General features: G+C 37.5%; 1 protein-coding gene across 7 annotated transcripts in view; it reads left to right on the forward strand.

Annotated features, from left to right (window-relative positions):
* EYA1 (EYA transcriptional coactivator and phosphatase 1) overlaps nt 1–7587 on the forward strand; it is an 80450-nt gene extending 72863 nt beyond the window's left edge. For all 7 annotated transcript variants that reach the window (XM_087706948.1, XM_087706947.1, XM_087706946.1 and 4 more), the window contains one exon: nt 4605–7587. In XM_087706948.1, the coding sequence (XP_087563074.1) occupies nt 4605–4685 (81 nt within the window). In that variant the 3' untranslated portion in view covers nt 4686–7587. The remainder of the gene's footprint in view (nt 1–4604) is intronic.
* Nucleotides 7588–18865: the final 11278 nt, after the last annotated feature.

Genomic DNA, 18865 nt, shown 5'->3' on the forward strand with positions numbered 1-18865 from the left:
ATCATCCAACCACTTTATACCTTTATAACACATTCAAAATAAAAATTAATTATGTTTAATAACAAAATTTTAGACCTCTTTTCTTAATCATTGTTTACAATTTGTTTCCAATTTCCCTTTTATCCTGTCGATACAAATTATTAGATTATTATCATTATCAGTCATTTATTTAACAATAGTTTGACTTAAGTTTAACTTACTTTTTCCCCTTTTTTCACCATTTAAATTTTTTTACCAAATTTCATTTTATCAAACCAATATACATACGTACATACATACATACATACATACATACATACATACACACACACACACATACACATTGTTATAATTATCAATTATATATCTAACTTTATCCATTAACACTATATTTTTAACATAATGATCTAATTTTAGAAGTAAGTTCTTAAAGCAACACTTGATATCTTTGCCTTTGGATTGTAACTGTTATAGCTACTGTTTAAGGAAAAACATTGGAGAAGAACTGTGGAAAATTAAATTATTTTAAGCCTTAATGATAAATTTTAAAATCAAATATTGTAATGAAATGCAGGAAAGACCTTGTGCAAAGGAGTGGGGGGATTATACTTTCAGTCCAGCAAGATTGATGTTGGCCTCATGGAGTAAGCCAGGTAAGATTCACAATTAAATAAGCTAATTCTACTTTATTGTAATGCTATAGTAACAGAATCTTGCAAGTCTGAAAGTACAATCCCCACCTGTCCATCTCCTTTAACACCTGAGAAACTGGGAGGGTCTCTTCTGAACATCTTGCTTTACCAACTATCCATCTGTAGGCTCTGCTGTCTCTTATCTGACCATTTCCTTGGCAGTGTCTTTTTGTCAGATCCCCCAAGGTCTTTCCATTGCAAATATTTATCTTGCAATCTGTCTCTATATTTAATCTAAACAGTATTTATTTTGTGTTGTGATAATTGAAAAGTATATGGACTTTGTAAAAGAATTGTGCACTTAAATTTGTGCTAACATTTAATATGCAGTTTTCTAAATGCAAAGTACAACTTACAGTGCAAATTTTGATCTTGTTTTCTCATAAAAAATTTTTTTTCATATAACTGAATGTAGGATTGTAAGCTAATAAAGCTACTATGCTTGTGCAATAAATAAATGGATATGAACTGTCCTCAGGAAGCATTGCTTTCATGTGTTCTTTGTTGCCGGAAGGAATTTCCAGTCTAGGACACAAGGCAGCAGCCACATTTTCTCCTGGCAAAACAACAGTGAATTAAATGGGATTATATCAACAGTGAATTCATATGTATTCATGCCTAAGAAAAACATCCTCCTGAGTCTGTTACCATTCAGATGCTTACCTCACCTCAAAAACACTGCTTTTCAAGCTGTCTGTGACTATATTTATATTCCTTCAACGTAAAGGTCTCAATTGTGGTTTTTCCTGAAGCCAGAATAATAAAGGGAACCCTGTGGATCTCTTGCTGCCAATGCTGCCAGCAGGGAGATTTTCCTCCTGTTCAGCCTGATCTTTTGGGGACGGAACAAACTGTGCTGGCTCTTTGCCCATCATAGCAAATGCACCTTCTCTATTCTTTTGGCTTAAGCATGGATGAAATTGCAGGAAGATATGAGCTGGAGCCAGGGCAGAACTCTTTATAACACATGTACAGCACACGGGTGGTGTTATATAACCAAAGAATTGCAAACGTTCCTTCCGTTGCTGTATGAATAGTCAGAACAGAAACTAAAATAAAAGGATTTAAATTAGGTACTCTTACATACCACACAAACTAATTTTATTCAATCCCAGTTGCTTTTTGTCTCAAGTGGTCAAGTCAGAGTTCCACCCTGCCTACCAGCTGACAGTCAAAAAAACAAGCTGCTATCTTGCCAGCTGCTCTTCAACTGGATGTGTCTAGTCATCTCTGCTGCCAATAAACTAATTCAAGTATGGTGTTAAAATATTATGGCTTAAAGCCTAGAATGTTCTGTATTGGAGAATAGATGAATGGTATTCAGAATCAGTATTGTATGCAAGGCTGATATATGGCAGTTGGATAATTAAAATATTTGTCCATGTAACAATAATTGAGAAAAATTATCTGGACTAATTCACAAAATAACTGATGCAGATAAGGATCATGATGTATGAAATTTATACATATACATATACATACACATACACATACACACGTGTGTGTGTACCGTGTTTCTTCAAAAATAAGACAGGGTCTTATTTTCTTCCCCCTCCCAAAATAAGCACTTGGCCTTATTTTTGAGGAGGTCTTATTATTTTTGAGGTGCAGGAGGTGGAAAGTGTGGTCATCTCATGGCTGCTGCTGTGTTGCAATATTTTCAGAGGAGGGCTTATTTTCAGGGGAGGGCTTATTTTAGTGCCTGCACTCAAAAGCCCAATTGGGTTTATTATCTGGGGAGGTCTTATTTTCAGGAAAACGTGTGTGTGTGTGTGTGTGTGTGTGTGTGTGTGTGTGTGTGTGTGTGTGTGTATGCACATGCTCACCATACTAGAAAATATCTCCTCCTGAATATTACCAATATTTATTGTAATGCCTGGTTATTTACCTAACCTTTTCCAAATTGCCTCACTGAGATTTTTCATTCATGAAAATAAAGGTGGGTTTTATTTTCAGTTTGAGCTTGTAGTATGTAAGATCAGTATGCTATCGATACTGGAGGTGTGAAGTGCTATAGAAAATCAGGCAAAAACTATTACCCAAACAAAGGTAATAGTTACCTTTTAAAGTCTTAGAAATAAGAGAAAATTTAGAAGCAGTTTAACAAGTTCTGCTTTGATTCGTTGGAGATGAAGAGGAGGAACAGCACCTGCAAGATGCCATTATTGTAGCTAATGGCCTGGTCTAGCTAATGGGGCTGACGGGTATGATAAAGAGTTGTTTTACATTCATTCCTAATTTTCCTTTCAAAGTAATTGCTGTAGTTAAAAATGTAGTAATCTTAATAACATTAAAATATGTATAGATACTTGTAAGTCTGTCCAAACTGTAGCCCGTGTTGTGATGGTTCTTATTTTGAACAATTTTCTTGCTGATACCATATAAAGAAAGAGTTCCTTGAACAAAATCTGTAATAAAAAATCCCTACAGTCATTGACAGTATTCGCATTATGTACAAATAAGTTTACATTTTATATTCATACTTTCTCGTATATTGAACTTTTTTGTTGGAAGGTCAACATTATCAATGCCAATATGCTATAAAGCAATAGGAAAGGATTAAGTTAAACAATGAAATTATAGGATTTTTACTTAGACTACTTATTTGTCAACAAAAAGGCTGAAAGAAAATGTTTGGTAATGAACATTAATCATCCTAACAAATGCGTGACCAAATTAATCATTTTAGACTGTTTCTCTTTATTTTCTTTGTCTCCCCTAACCCTGTCCCTCCAAACCCTATCAAACCGGCCTACTTGACTATTGTGAAAAAGAGTTTCCAAACTGTTTCTCAAATTAAACTATTGACATACAGATTGATGAGGATTTTTTAAAAATGCAGTCTAAGAAATTAATAGTTCAGATAAAGAAACTAAGCTGCATATTAGGGATTTTATGGGATTTTATGAATCCTTTGCTAAGATTCTGGGGCTGCACATGGATTTCCAAATGAAGAAGAGAGGTTATTTGTCCTGTCTTATTTTACCCTGTTGCCATTTTATGGTTGGTCATGATGGTTATGGAAACTTCTGGAGTGGAATTTAAATGGAGTATAAAGTGTTGTGGCTTAAAAGGGCATTTGGCAATCCACGTACATACTGTGAATAGCAGCAATTAGTAATTTATTCTTTGGATTCCAACTATGAATATTATTTTATTTTGCACTTTGTTTTATTTTGAGATTGCTGTGTTCTGAAACATAAGAGATATGCTAGGCCTGACTTGGAATCGCTTGGCAAAAGAATCTCAGAATATTCCGCCTGAATTTGAATGCATAATGAAGTACATATCAAATTGTCTCAAAGGTGTTTTTTTAAAGGCAATTAGACTTTCTTATTTTTTCTTGAAGATGTTTTGTTTCTCATCCAAGAAGCTTCTTCAGTTCTGAATGAGAATCCCCATAGATACATAGTAAATTATTATTCTATAATGACTTTGCATTAGTGGGGTATTTCATTGTATTTCACACTTCAGATTAAATACATAATTATTTTTTTCAAATGTTACTAGGTTAGAGAATAAAATGATAGCTTTAGACATTACAGCTTCTGGGTATCAGCCATAGGGCACTTGACTCCAGCATCTTTGTTTGTGAAAAGTTAGAATTCTTAATGGAAAGCATTATCCTGAATAGAATCTATTTCAAGTTATATTTGTAGTAATACTTGCAAAAATATACCTAAAATAGGCAGGCCTTTAACACAGTTGATTTGCATTCATTGAACATACTTGCTTTCAATGTGGTCTGCCTTTATATGGGGTTTTTTTTTGTTGCTTACATTTAAATATGAATTTCTTATGGGGTTGATGAATTTTGACAGTGTTCTTGCATTCTTGTTGATTTGGTTTGCAATATAGAATATCTAAATACTACTGTGTTAATAAAACAACATGTAACATTGTCTCCCTATAATGTGTTTATATTGCTCACAGCATGCCATGCCATTCTGGAGGATCTCAAGTCACTCTGACCTTATGGCGCTTCATCATGCCTTGGAACTGGAATACTTATAGTAGCACTTTGTAACTTCGGAACCTCCCTCACATCCGTGGACGGTGTTCCTGAGTCTTGTTTTAGCACTGGCCTACAGAATTTTGTGATTTCATCATGTTGATGTGCAGCTGCAGATGGTCTTAACCCTTGTCCTTTCAATAAATGGAGGAGCACATCTTTTTCTTCAGAAACAGCTGTTCATTCTAGTACTGTGAATTCAATGAGAACAAGCCATGATGAGAATGTTTTAGCAATGTCTTCACTACATTTAAATGTCCATACCTGTGAAGAGGCTGGGAAGTGCTTTGTGATTTCTAGAATCTCCAGTGTGGTATGAACACATCTTAAAAACAGCAGACCTGATTGCACAACTAAGACTGAACTTTAAAAAAAATGGACACATTTTTAAAGGTTTACTTTTTTTCTTGCTTTTTCCTCAGATCCAGGGTACTCTGTAAATCTTTACTTATTTATGAACAGATTCTGTTTTGACATCATTTAAATGTGGATATGTACAATATGTGGGAAGGCTATAACTTGTCATTGCCTTCTTTTCACAAAAAGATTTTGGTTTTAGCACATTGCAAAGTAGAAGTATTTCTAATTTAAGCAAATAAGTACATCACTGAGACAATCGTGTATAGGAAGAATGTTTTTGTGTAAATTTCTAATGGACGATGTTTTACATATTGTTTAGGCAAATATTATTGAATAGTAGTAATGGATTTTTGGTGAAGAATGAGGCAGTATGTGCACAAACTATTGTGCTGTGCCTTATAAAAGAATTGTGTATAATGTGTAAATTGAAATTTTTAAGATCAGTTTGTCAAGACCAAAACCATGGTTGTCAAGTGTCAATGAGGAATTACTTTTTATTCATTCTTTTAGTTTTTTTCTTTGCAAATCTATTATATCACAATATCAACTCCCTAATTTTACCTTGCCTATAATAGGCTATCCTCTCATTTATACTTTGTACTTGAATGTATAAGTTCAAGTGTAAAATATACTTCATTCAAATCAGATGAGAAAAAATTGCATAGTTAAATTGTTACTTTTCTTTTAAAGTACATATGGAAGCCTGATTTGGCATTGTTTATGTGTACTTTGCCAAGAAAAGTAGCAGTTTACACATGAACATATATTCCTAACTGATATGAAGCATGTGTATTAGTACTGCTTGCAAACTAAGCAGTGTTCTGTTTCTTTATTTAACTGGTTTGAATCATAAATTGAACAACTCCTGTCCACGGAAGAATGTTGATACAACAGAAGACTCTTCCTAATGGATAAAATCACTTTTATTGATTATTTGTCCCCCAGGAATTCACAGAAATATGTTGCAAATACATGAGATATGTTCCAGAACAGGATTTCAGGAGAAATGAGATAGTGACAAAAATTGCCTCTCCGTACTTCTATTTTTACTTTCAGGAGCAATATTACTGGAATTCTGCCAATGAAAAAATATTTGCATTCAAGTCATTGTCTTCTCATGCAAATATTGAATGTGGAATCTATTCTTTTTGTCAGAAATATAGATAACTTTTTAAAAAGATAACCTTGTGTAATGTATCATGATTTAATAAAGTAAAAAATATGTTTTTGCACTCAAAACCTAAACATGAAATGTACCACCCTATCTTAAAATAAAACAGAGAATGCTTTTGGGGATTCAGTCAATACATACTGAGTATGAAAATTAGTCTTGCTTTTTTAAAAATAACCAATTTGTTGCAAAAAAAAATTCACATAGTTTAACAAGCATTTTCTATAGGTCTTGCCAGTACCAAATTCAGTGAGCTTAATTCAAAAGTAAGCATGTCAACGATTGCAATTTAAGTCTCATTAATACCTGCTATAGAAAAGGCCAGGGACAGTAGGAGTTAAGATTTTTAATATGGGTAATTCAGAATCAGAAATCCCGAATCTCTTCTAACTCTACATGAGAGCAAATTATGTCCCTAACCACATGGTGTTTACTTAAAATAAGCTATAGCATAGATTGGAAAAATGGCAATGCATATTTCTTTAAGCATTAAAATGCATAAAACCTGCAAGCATTTTGAAATGATTTTGTTTGTAAACCCACACTTTGAAGTGAAATTAAGAATGGCAAATGTCTGGTAGATCCTTAATTTTGACCGTTTCACCCTAACAATCAGATTTTTGTATTGGTCTATTGCTGGCAATGGACACAGTAAAATTGTTATTGCCAATTTTGTTTTTATTGTTTGTAGTTGTTTAATTAATTCTACCCTTTCTTAATAACCTGCAACAATCCTGACAGTTTTATTTTGAGTGACCTATATAAACCAGTGTGGCTTTCTTGGCCAGAGTTAATAATAAATGCATCTTGTATCTTCCTCAAAAAATTATTTCCTACTATATTATACCAACATCGGTGTGTTTTTTTATTCAGGCTTAAATCATATTTAATCAGAATTCTTAACTGTTAATAAAAGGGAAGGAAGAATTGGCACAGGTTGAGAAAGTATATGTAATATCCTGTAAGCATCCATGTTTATAACTATGGCTAAACAAAGCCTTTATTACACCAAAACCTGCCTGAATCTATGCATGAGTATAAATTCTTGGCCTAAGTTTTGATACTAGGCACAGCTGGCTTACCTAGAAATACATATTTTACTTATATTTTACCACTTTCTAGATTTTTATTTTTGTGGAATAAACAAGCTTTTAAGCCAGCTAGTAGCAAAAGTAGCTATTAGGCAATATGTGTATGTGATTCAGCGAAGATCAAACCTGAACTTGTAATTTGATTTAAAAATTCAATTCACATTCATAATCGGTAGTTTAGTTGAGTAAATCCAAATAGGCACCTGTGTGAAAGTTTGATGATCCGCCCTCAATTTGAATCAAAGCTTCACACAGCCTTATTGGGGCAACTCCTCTTTTTGTGGGGGATGCATATTGCTGCTGAAGTTTACGTTATTTTGTGGCTTATTTCAAACTATTTGATTGTAAATATAGCCCTTCATCTTCAGTAACTTGATCTACTAAAAACAAGCCACTGCTAGGACTATTTAAAGTCTGTGGTTAAACAGACATGTAAGTTTTTTAATTGCAAAGCTGGTTTTTGTTTTAGGCAAAATACGTTTTTTTTTCCTGCCACTGCCCCCTTTTTGGGGGAGGGGGTTAGTCTGTATGCTGACTAAAAGTATGTTTGGCCCTTGTACAAACAGTGTGTTGTGTCAACCATTATGTACAGAAACTTTCCTCCATTCACTTTGCGTTTAAATTAATAAAATTGATTTGTGACATATAGCCATTTTGAATGTATTTGAATTTTCCCATTCCTTAACATATAATGCCTTAGTCATCTCTTTTTCAGAAATCGAATAGCATATTATATGGGTTTCTTAGTAGAAAATTCTACAGTAGAAGGCTGTATGTTACCTATGATGTATCAGGCCTCGCCCAAAGAACTCAAGTGAAGATGTGAGGGCAATAGAAACAGATCACTAAATAGATCTACATAGAGTCAAAATATTTTTGAGTGTTTTGCCAGGCTGATATTTAATTCCAAAATGACGCTTTGGAATATATGGGAATATACCATCTATCTGAGGGTCCTTGGTGTTCTCTGAGCTTGGTGTTGTGGTCTGCTAGCAGCCTGCAGAACTGGCAGAAGAGACAGATAGCAAGGAGATTGGGGGGAAACATGGGCCAACATGGGCCTGGAGTCTGGGGAAGGCTTGTATGAGGGCTCTGCATTGGAGGCAGAGAGGGGGCCAGGACATCTGAGAGCCTTCAGAGTTAGACAGCAGTGAGACAGAGAAACAGGCTCCCCCTGTTCCCAGTGTGTGCATGCACAGAGCTGCCAGAAGGCAAGAACAGTTAAGACAAAAGGGACGACTTGGGAGTAAGGCTTGGGGGTGATTGGCCCCTCCCATTGGATATAAAGGAGGAGCAAAGGCATGTGAGTCTTATCCCAAAAGACTTTGGCAGCCTCCTGTAGGACTCTTTACAACTATTTGGGACTCATTAAGGGCTGTGAATCAAAATAATTCACAGACTTTGAAATAAAAAGAGGGTTTTTGAGACTAAGTGTATGCTTTTTACTGTATCAGGAAGTCTAAGTTAGAACACTTGGTTGTTTTCCTGCAGACATTTCATTACCCTAACTAAGTAATATTATCAGTGCACATTTCAACCCTGAGCTACAAATATTCTCCTTTGTTGATAGCACCGATTTGCAACTCTTTTTTACACCCCATTTGGAATTGGTTTGATGTGTTTTAGTTTGTCTTTGTATTTTGCTCTTCTGGTCTCTTGCATTCATTTTATATGATGGGGGCTTTTTTAGCTGTAAGCTGCCAAAGAGTCATACAGGAGTTAGGCCGCCCATCTAAATAAATATACTCCTTAAAAGCAGGCACACCTGTTACTATGTACATATGGCAGCTGTTTGCAACCGTCAAATCTAAACCATTGCATAGGTTTACTATTTAGGATATTTTAAAACAATCAGGAGATATAATCATCTATATTCATTTTGGTTTAATTTCCAAACTATCTTCAAAGATGTGTTTCCATTGCATAATATAATAGTTTAGTTTTGAGATAGCATGATGAACACATCTAGCCATAGATAAAGCCTTTACAGCAGAACATAATCCCATTAAAAAAAAATCCGAAGATGATGTGTTCATTGATAAAGCATTGAGGAGTCCAGAAAAATTAGTGCTATCTGAATCTCATTGTCTGTTTCCCAGTTTAATTTGTCTACTAGAAATTCACAAACCTACATTCTGTTTAATAAATGATATCTTTTAAAAAAATTGACATTATTTTGTAGTGCACATCATTTTTATTTATTTACTATTTGAAAACTAAAACCTCAATCTTTCACCTTAATATTGAAATGAAAGGCATAATAACTTTTAGATATTATATATTTTCCACTAAAAACTCACCCTTTCATTTATAATTGCATGTGTTCACACACTTCTCCTGCTCTACAAAATGTATGGTCAAAACCAATGAGCTTTTAGAGAAAAGGAATGCCATGATAATGATCCAAATTAGATATAAAGAATATAAACATTTTACTATTATTTATGTTTCTATTACATTTATATTAATGTATTCAAATAATTTTTTGGGTGAGTGGCACTTGGGCTTGTATTCAACAATGTTGTGGTTAAAAGATGTGCATAAGGATATATTTTAATCTATATTTCTTGAGAAAAAGTACATTGGATTGAGTCTAGTCCAGATCAGATATATTAAAATTAATATGACAATCTGACTTTGGTATATTTAAGCCTTACCATTGACCATCACCTTGTATTGGTGAGGGGGGCTTGCAACAATATGAAATATACCTTTGGAAGAATATGAATTTCATGGAGCAGTGGTGGGTTCCGGATCCCGTTGCAACTGGTACAGTTGCAATGGGGCCCGGCGTCCTCCACATGAATGCGTGTGGTGCGCACGCGCACATGAATGGCCCATGCATGCGTCTTACCGTCCAGCCATGCCTCTGCGATGCTTCAGCTGCTCGGCGGAACATCACACAGGCGCTATACACGCAATGCATGGAAGTGCCAAAGACTTTAAAGATAGGTATGGAGCATGGGCAGGCGGATGGGCCCTCCGGAGCACCATACTGGAACGGTATCCGCTATTCCGGGCAGGTTCCGGTACACCCGTACTGGGGCTTACCACCCACAACCCACCACTGGCATGGAGGTAATATATAATTTATTACCTAAGGTTCATTATAAAATAGCAATTTATTCCACTAAATAGCAACTTATTCCATTATTCTACTATGAAAGCAAAATGAACATTCATAACCAGAAAAAGGTCAATATGATACTGTAGGATGGACCTCAGACTGAAGATATCCCAAAAGCTACTGAGAAAGAATGGAAAGTAATTATACGTACATATTTGTATATCCAGTACAAATATGCCCAGAACTAAACTAAAAGTTTGATGCTGTAAGATATGTATATAATCCATATACAAAATGTCAAAATCAGAATCCAAGATTGTTAGAGAAACTCAAGATGGAACATAGATGTATCAATGAACAACAAAACGTTCAAAATTACCAAAATGTGTCACTATGAGAAGAACATTAAGATATGCTGAGGACAAGATCATAGAAGAAATGAAATAGTCATCATCCTAAACAAAAAGATGAAGATGTGATATAATGATTTCAGTTCAAAGCAAACGAATCAATCAATACTATGATACAAATGTATACCAGAAATTCAGAGGAAGTGCAATACTATTGACAGAATAACCCAAAAAAGTATCATACTATTTGTAAGTGACTGAAATGTTAAAGTTGAAAGTAATATAGCATCTGGAATAATAGGAATATTTGCCCTTGGTTCTGAACCAAAGCAGGAGACAGACTAATATATTTATGCCAAGAAAATTCAATGGTTATAACAAATGAATTCCTCTTAACAATCTCAAAGACATCTGGACATAGACATCACCATATAAATAACACTGAAACTGAATGGTTCTACGTTCTAGAACCAATAAAACAAGACTAGGTGACTATAATTCAGATCACAAATTCATTGCAAAATTACTTAGCTTAAGCTAAAATAAACAAAATCATAAAACCAACAAGATAAAATTTCTGCAGTATTCAATATGATTATGTGGTGAAGGTAGATTCGATAAATAAACAATAACTCAAATGAAACTTTTAACATTATTAACACAAACAAAAATAAATTTGGGAGAAAAGAGCTATATGCGAACATACTGACAAGAACTGAATAAAAATAGACAAAAAGAACAGAGATAAATTTGCCCAATGTCAAGCTCTACATAAGAGCAAGAAAATAAATAAAAAGTTGTAGTTAAATAAGTAGTGCAAATAAGTTAACGATAATCAAGTTAGAATGGACAATGTATTACTTTTAGGAAATTACAGGATTCAAGGGAAATCTTTATACAAAGATGGGCAAAATATAAGACAAAGAAGACAAAATAACCTCTTAGATACAGATAAAAATAAGAAAGTAGACAAATTGAGATCTGGAAAGTAAAGTTCAATGACCCCCAGAAAAATTATACTTGAATTAAGGCTGCAGGTTTTGATGAAATATCAGCAGAACTATTTAAAGGCCTACAAAATGCTGCACTTGAAGATGGCATATGGTTTGCAAATAGCATGTAAATCACAACAATGGCCAAAGAACTAGACGAAATCAATTCAGTGGTGAAATTGATTTTTTTTTACTACTGGTTCTACTTGGTGGGCATAGCAGGGGATGGATACTGCAACATGTCCATTGCCACCTTATTCCAGGAGAAGGATGATGCAAAATCCCCATACCCTCCTGTTGTGACTCAGCAGTTCTGCTGAGAGCTTTTTCAGCATACAAAATTCACTGTGGTGATTCAGCAGTTCTGCTGAGAGGTTTTTCAGGCGCCTGGCCTCCCGTCAATTTTGGTGGCCCCATCTGAAAGATGATGTACGGAGGTGCATGCAGTCATATGCCCAGTGTCATTGGGCCAGGTCTACCAGAATTCCGCCGAGATTCCAGTCTTTGTCAACTACAGTTCCTGCAGCACTGGACTTTGTCTCTGGGTTCCCGGTGGGGTGCCGGGGTCTTGAACTGTGTTCTGGGGAGGCCGTCACCAACCCTTCTGGGCCACACCCCGATCATTGAAGCCGGGGGAAAGGCTCTGCGGGAGGGGATTGCGTGGTGGCTGGTGGATCAGCCATGCAGAGGGTGGAGGACCCTGGACAGGGTGTTAAGGCTCGGCCGAAGTTGGCAGAGCTGCCGTCAACCTCCGACGGAAAGGGGGTTTGCGGATTGGCCTTGCAGAGGGTGGAGGACCCTAAACAGGAAGTGAAGGCTCGGCCACAGTCGGTAGAGCTGCCATCAACCTCCGATGGTAGGAGGCGTGGTGAGTCGGGCTTGCGGAGGGTCGATGTCCCTGGATGGGGTATTGACGCCAGGAGGGCGGAAGGAAACATGGGGGCCACCGGATACTGAAAGAGTTCCGATTCAAGGGAGCTATGCCTCCAGAGGTTTGGAATTCATGAAAAAGGCACCAAGAGAAATGGGTGCGGGTCATCTAGGGGACACGTCATCCCGACCATCGGACCCCAGGGAAAGGGCCCTGCAGTGGGGGATAGTGTTGTGACTCAGCAGTTATGCTGAGAGCTTTTTCTGCATACAAAATTCAGTGTGGGGATTCAGCAGTTCTGCTGAGAGTTTTTTCAGCATACAAAATTCAGTGTGGTGATTCAGCAGTTCTGCTGAGAGGTTTTTCAGGATCAAGAGTCATTAGGCAGCTGGGAATGGTTAGAGGCAGGTTTGGAGATAAAAGGAGAGATGCTGCCATGCCCCAGTGGCTGGAGTCAACATACGTTCATTCGTGCCTTCGTGTGTTCCGTGTCTGGTACAATATTGCTGGCTGATTACTCGTGATTATGCCTGTTACATTTGGAGAAATGCTTTGATGTTTTCATGTAAAACTGTTCCGTGAAGACTTCGGAAGAAGTGCATCTTGCTTGTAAGCGCTTGTTTTGGAATTCTTATCAGAGTTTTGTTTACGTTATTTTCTGGGCTCGAAGCCAGTTTGAACTGAAAAACTGATAAAAACTCCTCTTAAGCCTTGTCTGCCTGCGTTTGTTAACGAGCCGTCAAGGGGGGGTCAGAACACCCTCCCTACTCCTGGGGGAAGGATATTGCAAAATCTCCATTCCCACCACACTCTGGGGCCAGTCAGAGGTGGTATTTGCTGGTTCTCCAAACTACTTAACATTTCCACTACCAGTTTTCCAGAACATGTCAGAACCTGCTGAATTTCACCCCTGGATCAATTTATACTCCACTACCAAAAAGGATGATACTAAATAATGTTCAAACGTGTAGCACTTGTCAATCAATTAAACTTGCCTCAATGGTTAGTAAAATACTAAAGATTATATAAACTATAATCTCTAATCTCTAATTACAGAAAATACAAGAATTGCCAAATCAACAAGCTTGGTCTTTGCCATAGTTATCTAATTTCCTTTAACAGAGCTATCTTTAGTTTGACATATGTACCTTCCCTGAAAGTCTGACAGATGTTTTCGTAAGAAATGGTTCATGATACTCAGAAGCAATTGAATTATAGAGGTTATAATTTGACTAACATGAAATCCATAAAATATCCATTTGTATAGTCATTGATAAACCACTGTATTCCTTTATTAATATATAGTTGAATCATATATATGGATGTTAACTAAATATTTTCACAAAACTTAAATTTTGAACCATTTCTAGTAGAAATAATAGCTATATTATCAGCAGAAAATAACTTAATAATGCCTATAAAAATTAACAAACTCCTCTGAACTTCTATTTAGTTCATACACTACCAAAGTAAATGGTTATATTCTTAAAGTGTTTCTAATACTAAACTTGGAACCATAGTAAGTTTAGTGCACTTACTATGGTCAGACAAGCAATTTCTTTACCCTGGATGTAATGTGATTTGTTTTGTAACTGTGATTAATTAAGTTTTGCAAATCCAGTCCATTTTAAAGAAACCAGGGTTAAATTATGCTTTAATGTAATATGTGAGTACAATAATGGCATGACTTGTTTCATATTAGCCAAAGTCCCTTTGTAATGTCACGATATGTCACCTCAGTAATGAAGCATTCCTATTCCATATGTTAATTGGATACAGATCAATGCCAAAACAAAGGAAACAACATTGTGACCTAATTTAACATAGCAACCCAGCTGTAATGACATAGCTTTGATTGTAGATGGTGGCAATGATTGTGAAGCAACAAATGAATGAATCAATTAAAACTTTCATAACTTAAAAATATGTGGATAACTTTTTACATAACAAATCCATATTTATATATCAGCATCACTAATTGGTTTGCCATCTGTATTTACAGAACCATGCACTCAGGAGGATTATTACTCCAAAACCAAAGGCCTACAAATATCATATCCTTAAACTCTTCAGAAAAAATACAGCCAACAAATTCTGCAGAAAACCACAGTCCAAGAATTCAGGCTGCATATCCTATAGAACATTTTCTGTTGGCTAATATGTTGGCTAGCATAGCTCTTTTTATGTATTGGATGGATTGATACGCAGGAGCCATGGATAGCCAGAAAGATGGTCTTTATTTCAGGAAGTAAGATAACAACAGAATGCTGGTTTTCACAAAACGCCCAGTATTTAAAGTAATTATAACCAATCACTAATTGGGTGTGGCCGGCAACAGCCTCAACTGCGTCCCAGCCAACCAGGATGCAAGAGGCTGTTGCTGGCTAGAATGTAATGCATTTAAAGTGGTAGACCATTCTGAATACATAACACCCCTTCCCCCCAGTTTGGCGCAAACTTGGCTAAGGAGCTTAACGTTCCAGAACCTAGTAAGAATATTAACTCATTTTAGTCAGTTGGTCTGTGTGTTACATTTGCGTGTGTGTGTAACCTTTTAGGAACTAAGATTACCCAGAGCAATTCACTTCTGCTTGTTATTACGAAAAAAATCACAAGGATCAAGCCCCAGGAACATTCTGGGATCTGTAGTTTAGAGAAAATTGTATGACAACTCCATTTTCCACTTCTCCTTTCCCCAGTTAATTCACATTTCATGTACAGTTAAAACTTCTCCTTTCCCCCAGGTAATGCACATCTCAAGTACAGTTAAATTCATTCACTTCTCAAGTACAGTTAAATTCATTCACTTCTCAAGTACAGTTAAATTCATTCACTTCTCATTTACATTCCCCCCAGTTAAGCACATATTTTTACAAGTTTCTCAATTTCACATCTTTCCTTTTCCCCCCTCCCTGTTCTGCGCGTGTCCAAACAAACCCCTTTGAATTCTCCCAGTCCTGGGCTCGGAAGCAACCGCTGAAGCGAAGACTGGCCCTGGAGGCGGCTCGTGGATGGCTTCAAGAGGTCAGTGAACGGGGAGCAGAGGCAGGGCTTTGCGCGGAGGTGGGTGGACTGGCAGAGCAGCACGGAGGTCCGGCGGGAGGGAAGAGTAGAGGCGGAATGGGACGGCGGCCCGTGACTTCCTGGCCTCTCGCAAACAGGCAGAGGCTCTCCCTGAGCGGCTGGGTTGATGAGCGTCGAGAGCGGCTCGGAAAACAGCTGAGTTGGCCCTGGCAAAACAGGCAGAGGCTCTCCCTGGGCGGCTGAATTGAGGAGCAAAGGCGAATGAAAACCGGCAGGGCAGCGAGGAGGCCCGGCGGAAGAGGAGCTGGCAGAACAGGCTGCGCAGGTGGTGAGGGTGCGGGGGCCGCGGCGACTTGAACTCGGCTGGCCCCGGAACTCCTCGAACTTCTTGTTGGGAGGCAGGCAGAGTTGCGATGGCTCCAGCAGCTGAGAGGGGAGGCCGACAGTAGAGGGAGGAGGCAGACAGTGAAGGCAGAAGGCAGGCAAACAGTAGCCTGGTTTCTCGGGCTGCTCGTGGCGTCAGGAACAGCAAAACTTCGGCACATGTAGAGGCAGCTCTTCGGAAGGCAGAGAGGATTTGCAGACAGGCTGCAGAGACAAGGCGTTGAGCTCTTCGCGGCAGGAAGGTTTGGCTCGAACGGGAAGCAGCAGGCGGCTTCTGAGCGGAAGGTTAGAGTTGCTCCTTGGTAGGCAGACTTCGCAGGCAGGCTGAGTGGCCAGGTCGCGAAGCAGTCTGTGCTATCGGGACAGCTGGCTAGATCCATGAGGTGCACGGAAAACCCAACGACCTCGGGCCCAGACAGTTCCGGCTGAGATTGGCTGGACACTGCTGCAGCTGGGCGCATGCTGGCCTCGGGTTCCGGCAGCTCTTCTCCGCGGTTGAGCCTCGCAGTCCATTGCTCGTCCTTGCGCATCGACGGCGCTCCGTCCGGGGTGAACGCGGGACACCCCCTCAGGCGGACGGAGGCCGCGTCTGATCGATGCCAAGTTGGCGGAGACGCTGGCAGGCTCCAACGGCGGTGGCTATGGCTGCTGCTGCTGGAAGGTAGCCTCTGGAGTTGCGCGAAGATAGCTCAGGTAGCCTCTGGAGTTGTGCGAAGTAGAGGTAGCTGCGACTGGCTGTTTTTTCTTGTTCCAGGCCCTGCGGGAATCGCGTATCCCACCTTCGTCGCCAGTTTACTGTATTGGATGGATTGATACGCAGGAGTCATGGATAGCCAGAAAGATGGTCTTTATTTCAGGAAGTAAGATAACAACAGAATGCTGGTTTTCACAAAACGCCCAGTATTTAAAGTAATTATAACCAATCACTAATTGGGTGTGGCCGGCAACAGCCTCAACTGCGTCCCAGCCAACCAGGATGCAAGAGGCTGTTGCTGGCTAGAATGTAATGCATTTAAAGTGGTAGACCATTCTGAATACATAACAGCTCTCATGGTCAGGTTTAAAAAAACTTGATTGTAGACCATTTAAAGAGCCATTTCTGAGCCAGATCAAACAGTGTTTGAGCTGCTTTGGGGAAAATCCAGACTTAACTATTGTTCCCCTTCATTTCAGGTATTCTAATTAATATGCAGCCAGAATGGAATAAAAGGTATATTACCCTGCAAACTGACTGAAGCGTTATATTCCTATGGTATCAAATATCAATATTGGAAGATATTTAAAATATAGATTAGATTATTGAAGTTTCAGGGGATTCCAAAGTCAAGGGAAACCTAGGGATAATATCATAAAGTCAAAACAGACGTTTATATAGTAAAACAAATATAAAGTATAATTTCTCAATTTAGGTGAATGTTTGTTCTATTGCATGAGCAAATTTAATTCTTACTATCCAAGGAAACACTTTAGTATATTTTTCTATTTGTTTAAATCATTCATATGCTACTTTACATAAACTATTTCAAAGGAATCAAGAGTCAAGTTTCCAAACAACAGTACAGATAGTTCTTAATTTATGCAACAAATGAGACCAGAATTCCCATTGCTAACCAAGGTGGTTGTTAGTGAGTTACACCTAATTTTGCAAAAAAATTTAACCACAGTTTTAAGTAAATTATGCTGTTTTTCCCATTGATTTTGCTTATCAGAAGCTAATGGAAAAGTCAGAAATGATGACCACATGAACATAGTGGATGGGAACCATTGTGGATACATGGCGGTCCCCAAGCTCCTAAATTTTGATCACATGACAGTGGTTGTAAATGCAAGGACTAGTGGTAAATCATTTTTCCAGTGCTGTTGTAACTTTGAACAATCACTAAATGAATTATTGTAAATTGAGAACTATCGGTAAAATAGAACACTCCATGTAAAGCAATGTATGCACAGTTTTAAAATTATTTGGAAGAAATAATTGGAGCAACATCCGTTATTAGTAAAGCAGCCTTTCTTTTCAAACTTCCACTTGAAGATGAAAGAACATGCCAACATCTTAAAAAATGAAACTCTTAAAGCTGTTGCATCTCTTTTTTTTAGCTGCCACAGAAACTTGAAAAATGCATTAAATTAAAAAACGCATTATTAATTAAAAAGTTAATAGCAGAGGATTTTTGCACAATGACTAAAGCATTTCTTCTAAAGCATCTTCATAGCATGTATATTCTTACATCCTATAGGTGGGAAAAAAGAAAATACATCTTTTTTACACAGGGAAGATCTTAATGAAAAGATGGACCTTCTCAAAAGGAAAAAATATGTAACAGTAAGGGCTCCTCAATATTGGCCAGAGAAACAAGGCAAAGATCAGGTGACACCACAGAGAATTTCTACTTGCAAACGATCACAAAATAGAAGTCCATAGGTTCTACCTGAAATCTAATATTCATTTTAAAAATAGATGAAATTACACTTTAGAATGTAATAGAAAGGTTGAAATCAAGCATTAATCAAAACAATATCAAATGCTTATATCCAGGCAATTTTTACAATTTAAATCAACTTTAGATTCAAATGTATGGATAATATTTCAGCACATAGCAATTGGCAAGAAGCCCATCCTAAAGAACCTCTTAGAAGTACAATGTGAATACTTCTCCAAAAACATACACTGACAGTTTATAAGCAACTTGGTATTCCTAACTTGGTATATTAGCCCGATATAAGCTAACTTCAATATTTGAGATGCTTTACATCCAGCTATCAACACTGATCCATATTACAAAAAATGTAGTCATTGTTTTTTCGGTGGTAGAACTCTGCACTATTTGTGGATGGCCTATTTCTCCCTACGTGCTTACCCTCTCCCTGTTCC

This window comes from Thamnophis sirtalis, unplaced genomic scaffold, assembly GCF_051295495.1.
Source record: "Thamnophis sirtalis isolate CommonGarterSnake01/CBP01778 unplaced genomic scaffold, rThaSir2_p1.2 scaffold_2, whole genome shotgun sequence".
Lineage (NCBI taxonomy): Eukaryota > Metazoa > Chordata > Lepidosauria > Squamata > Natricidae > Thamnophis > Thamnophis sirtalis.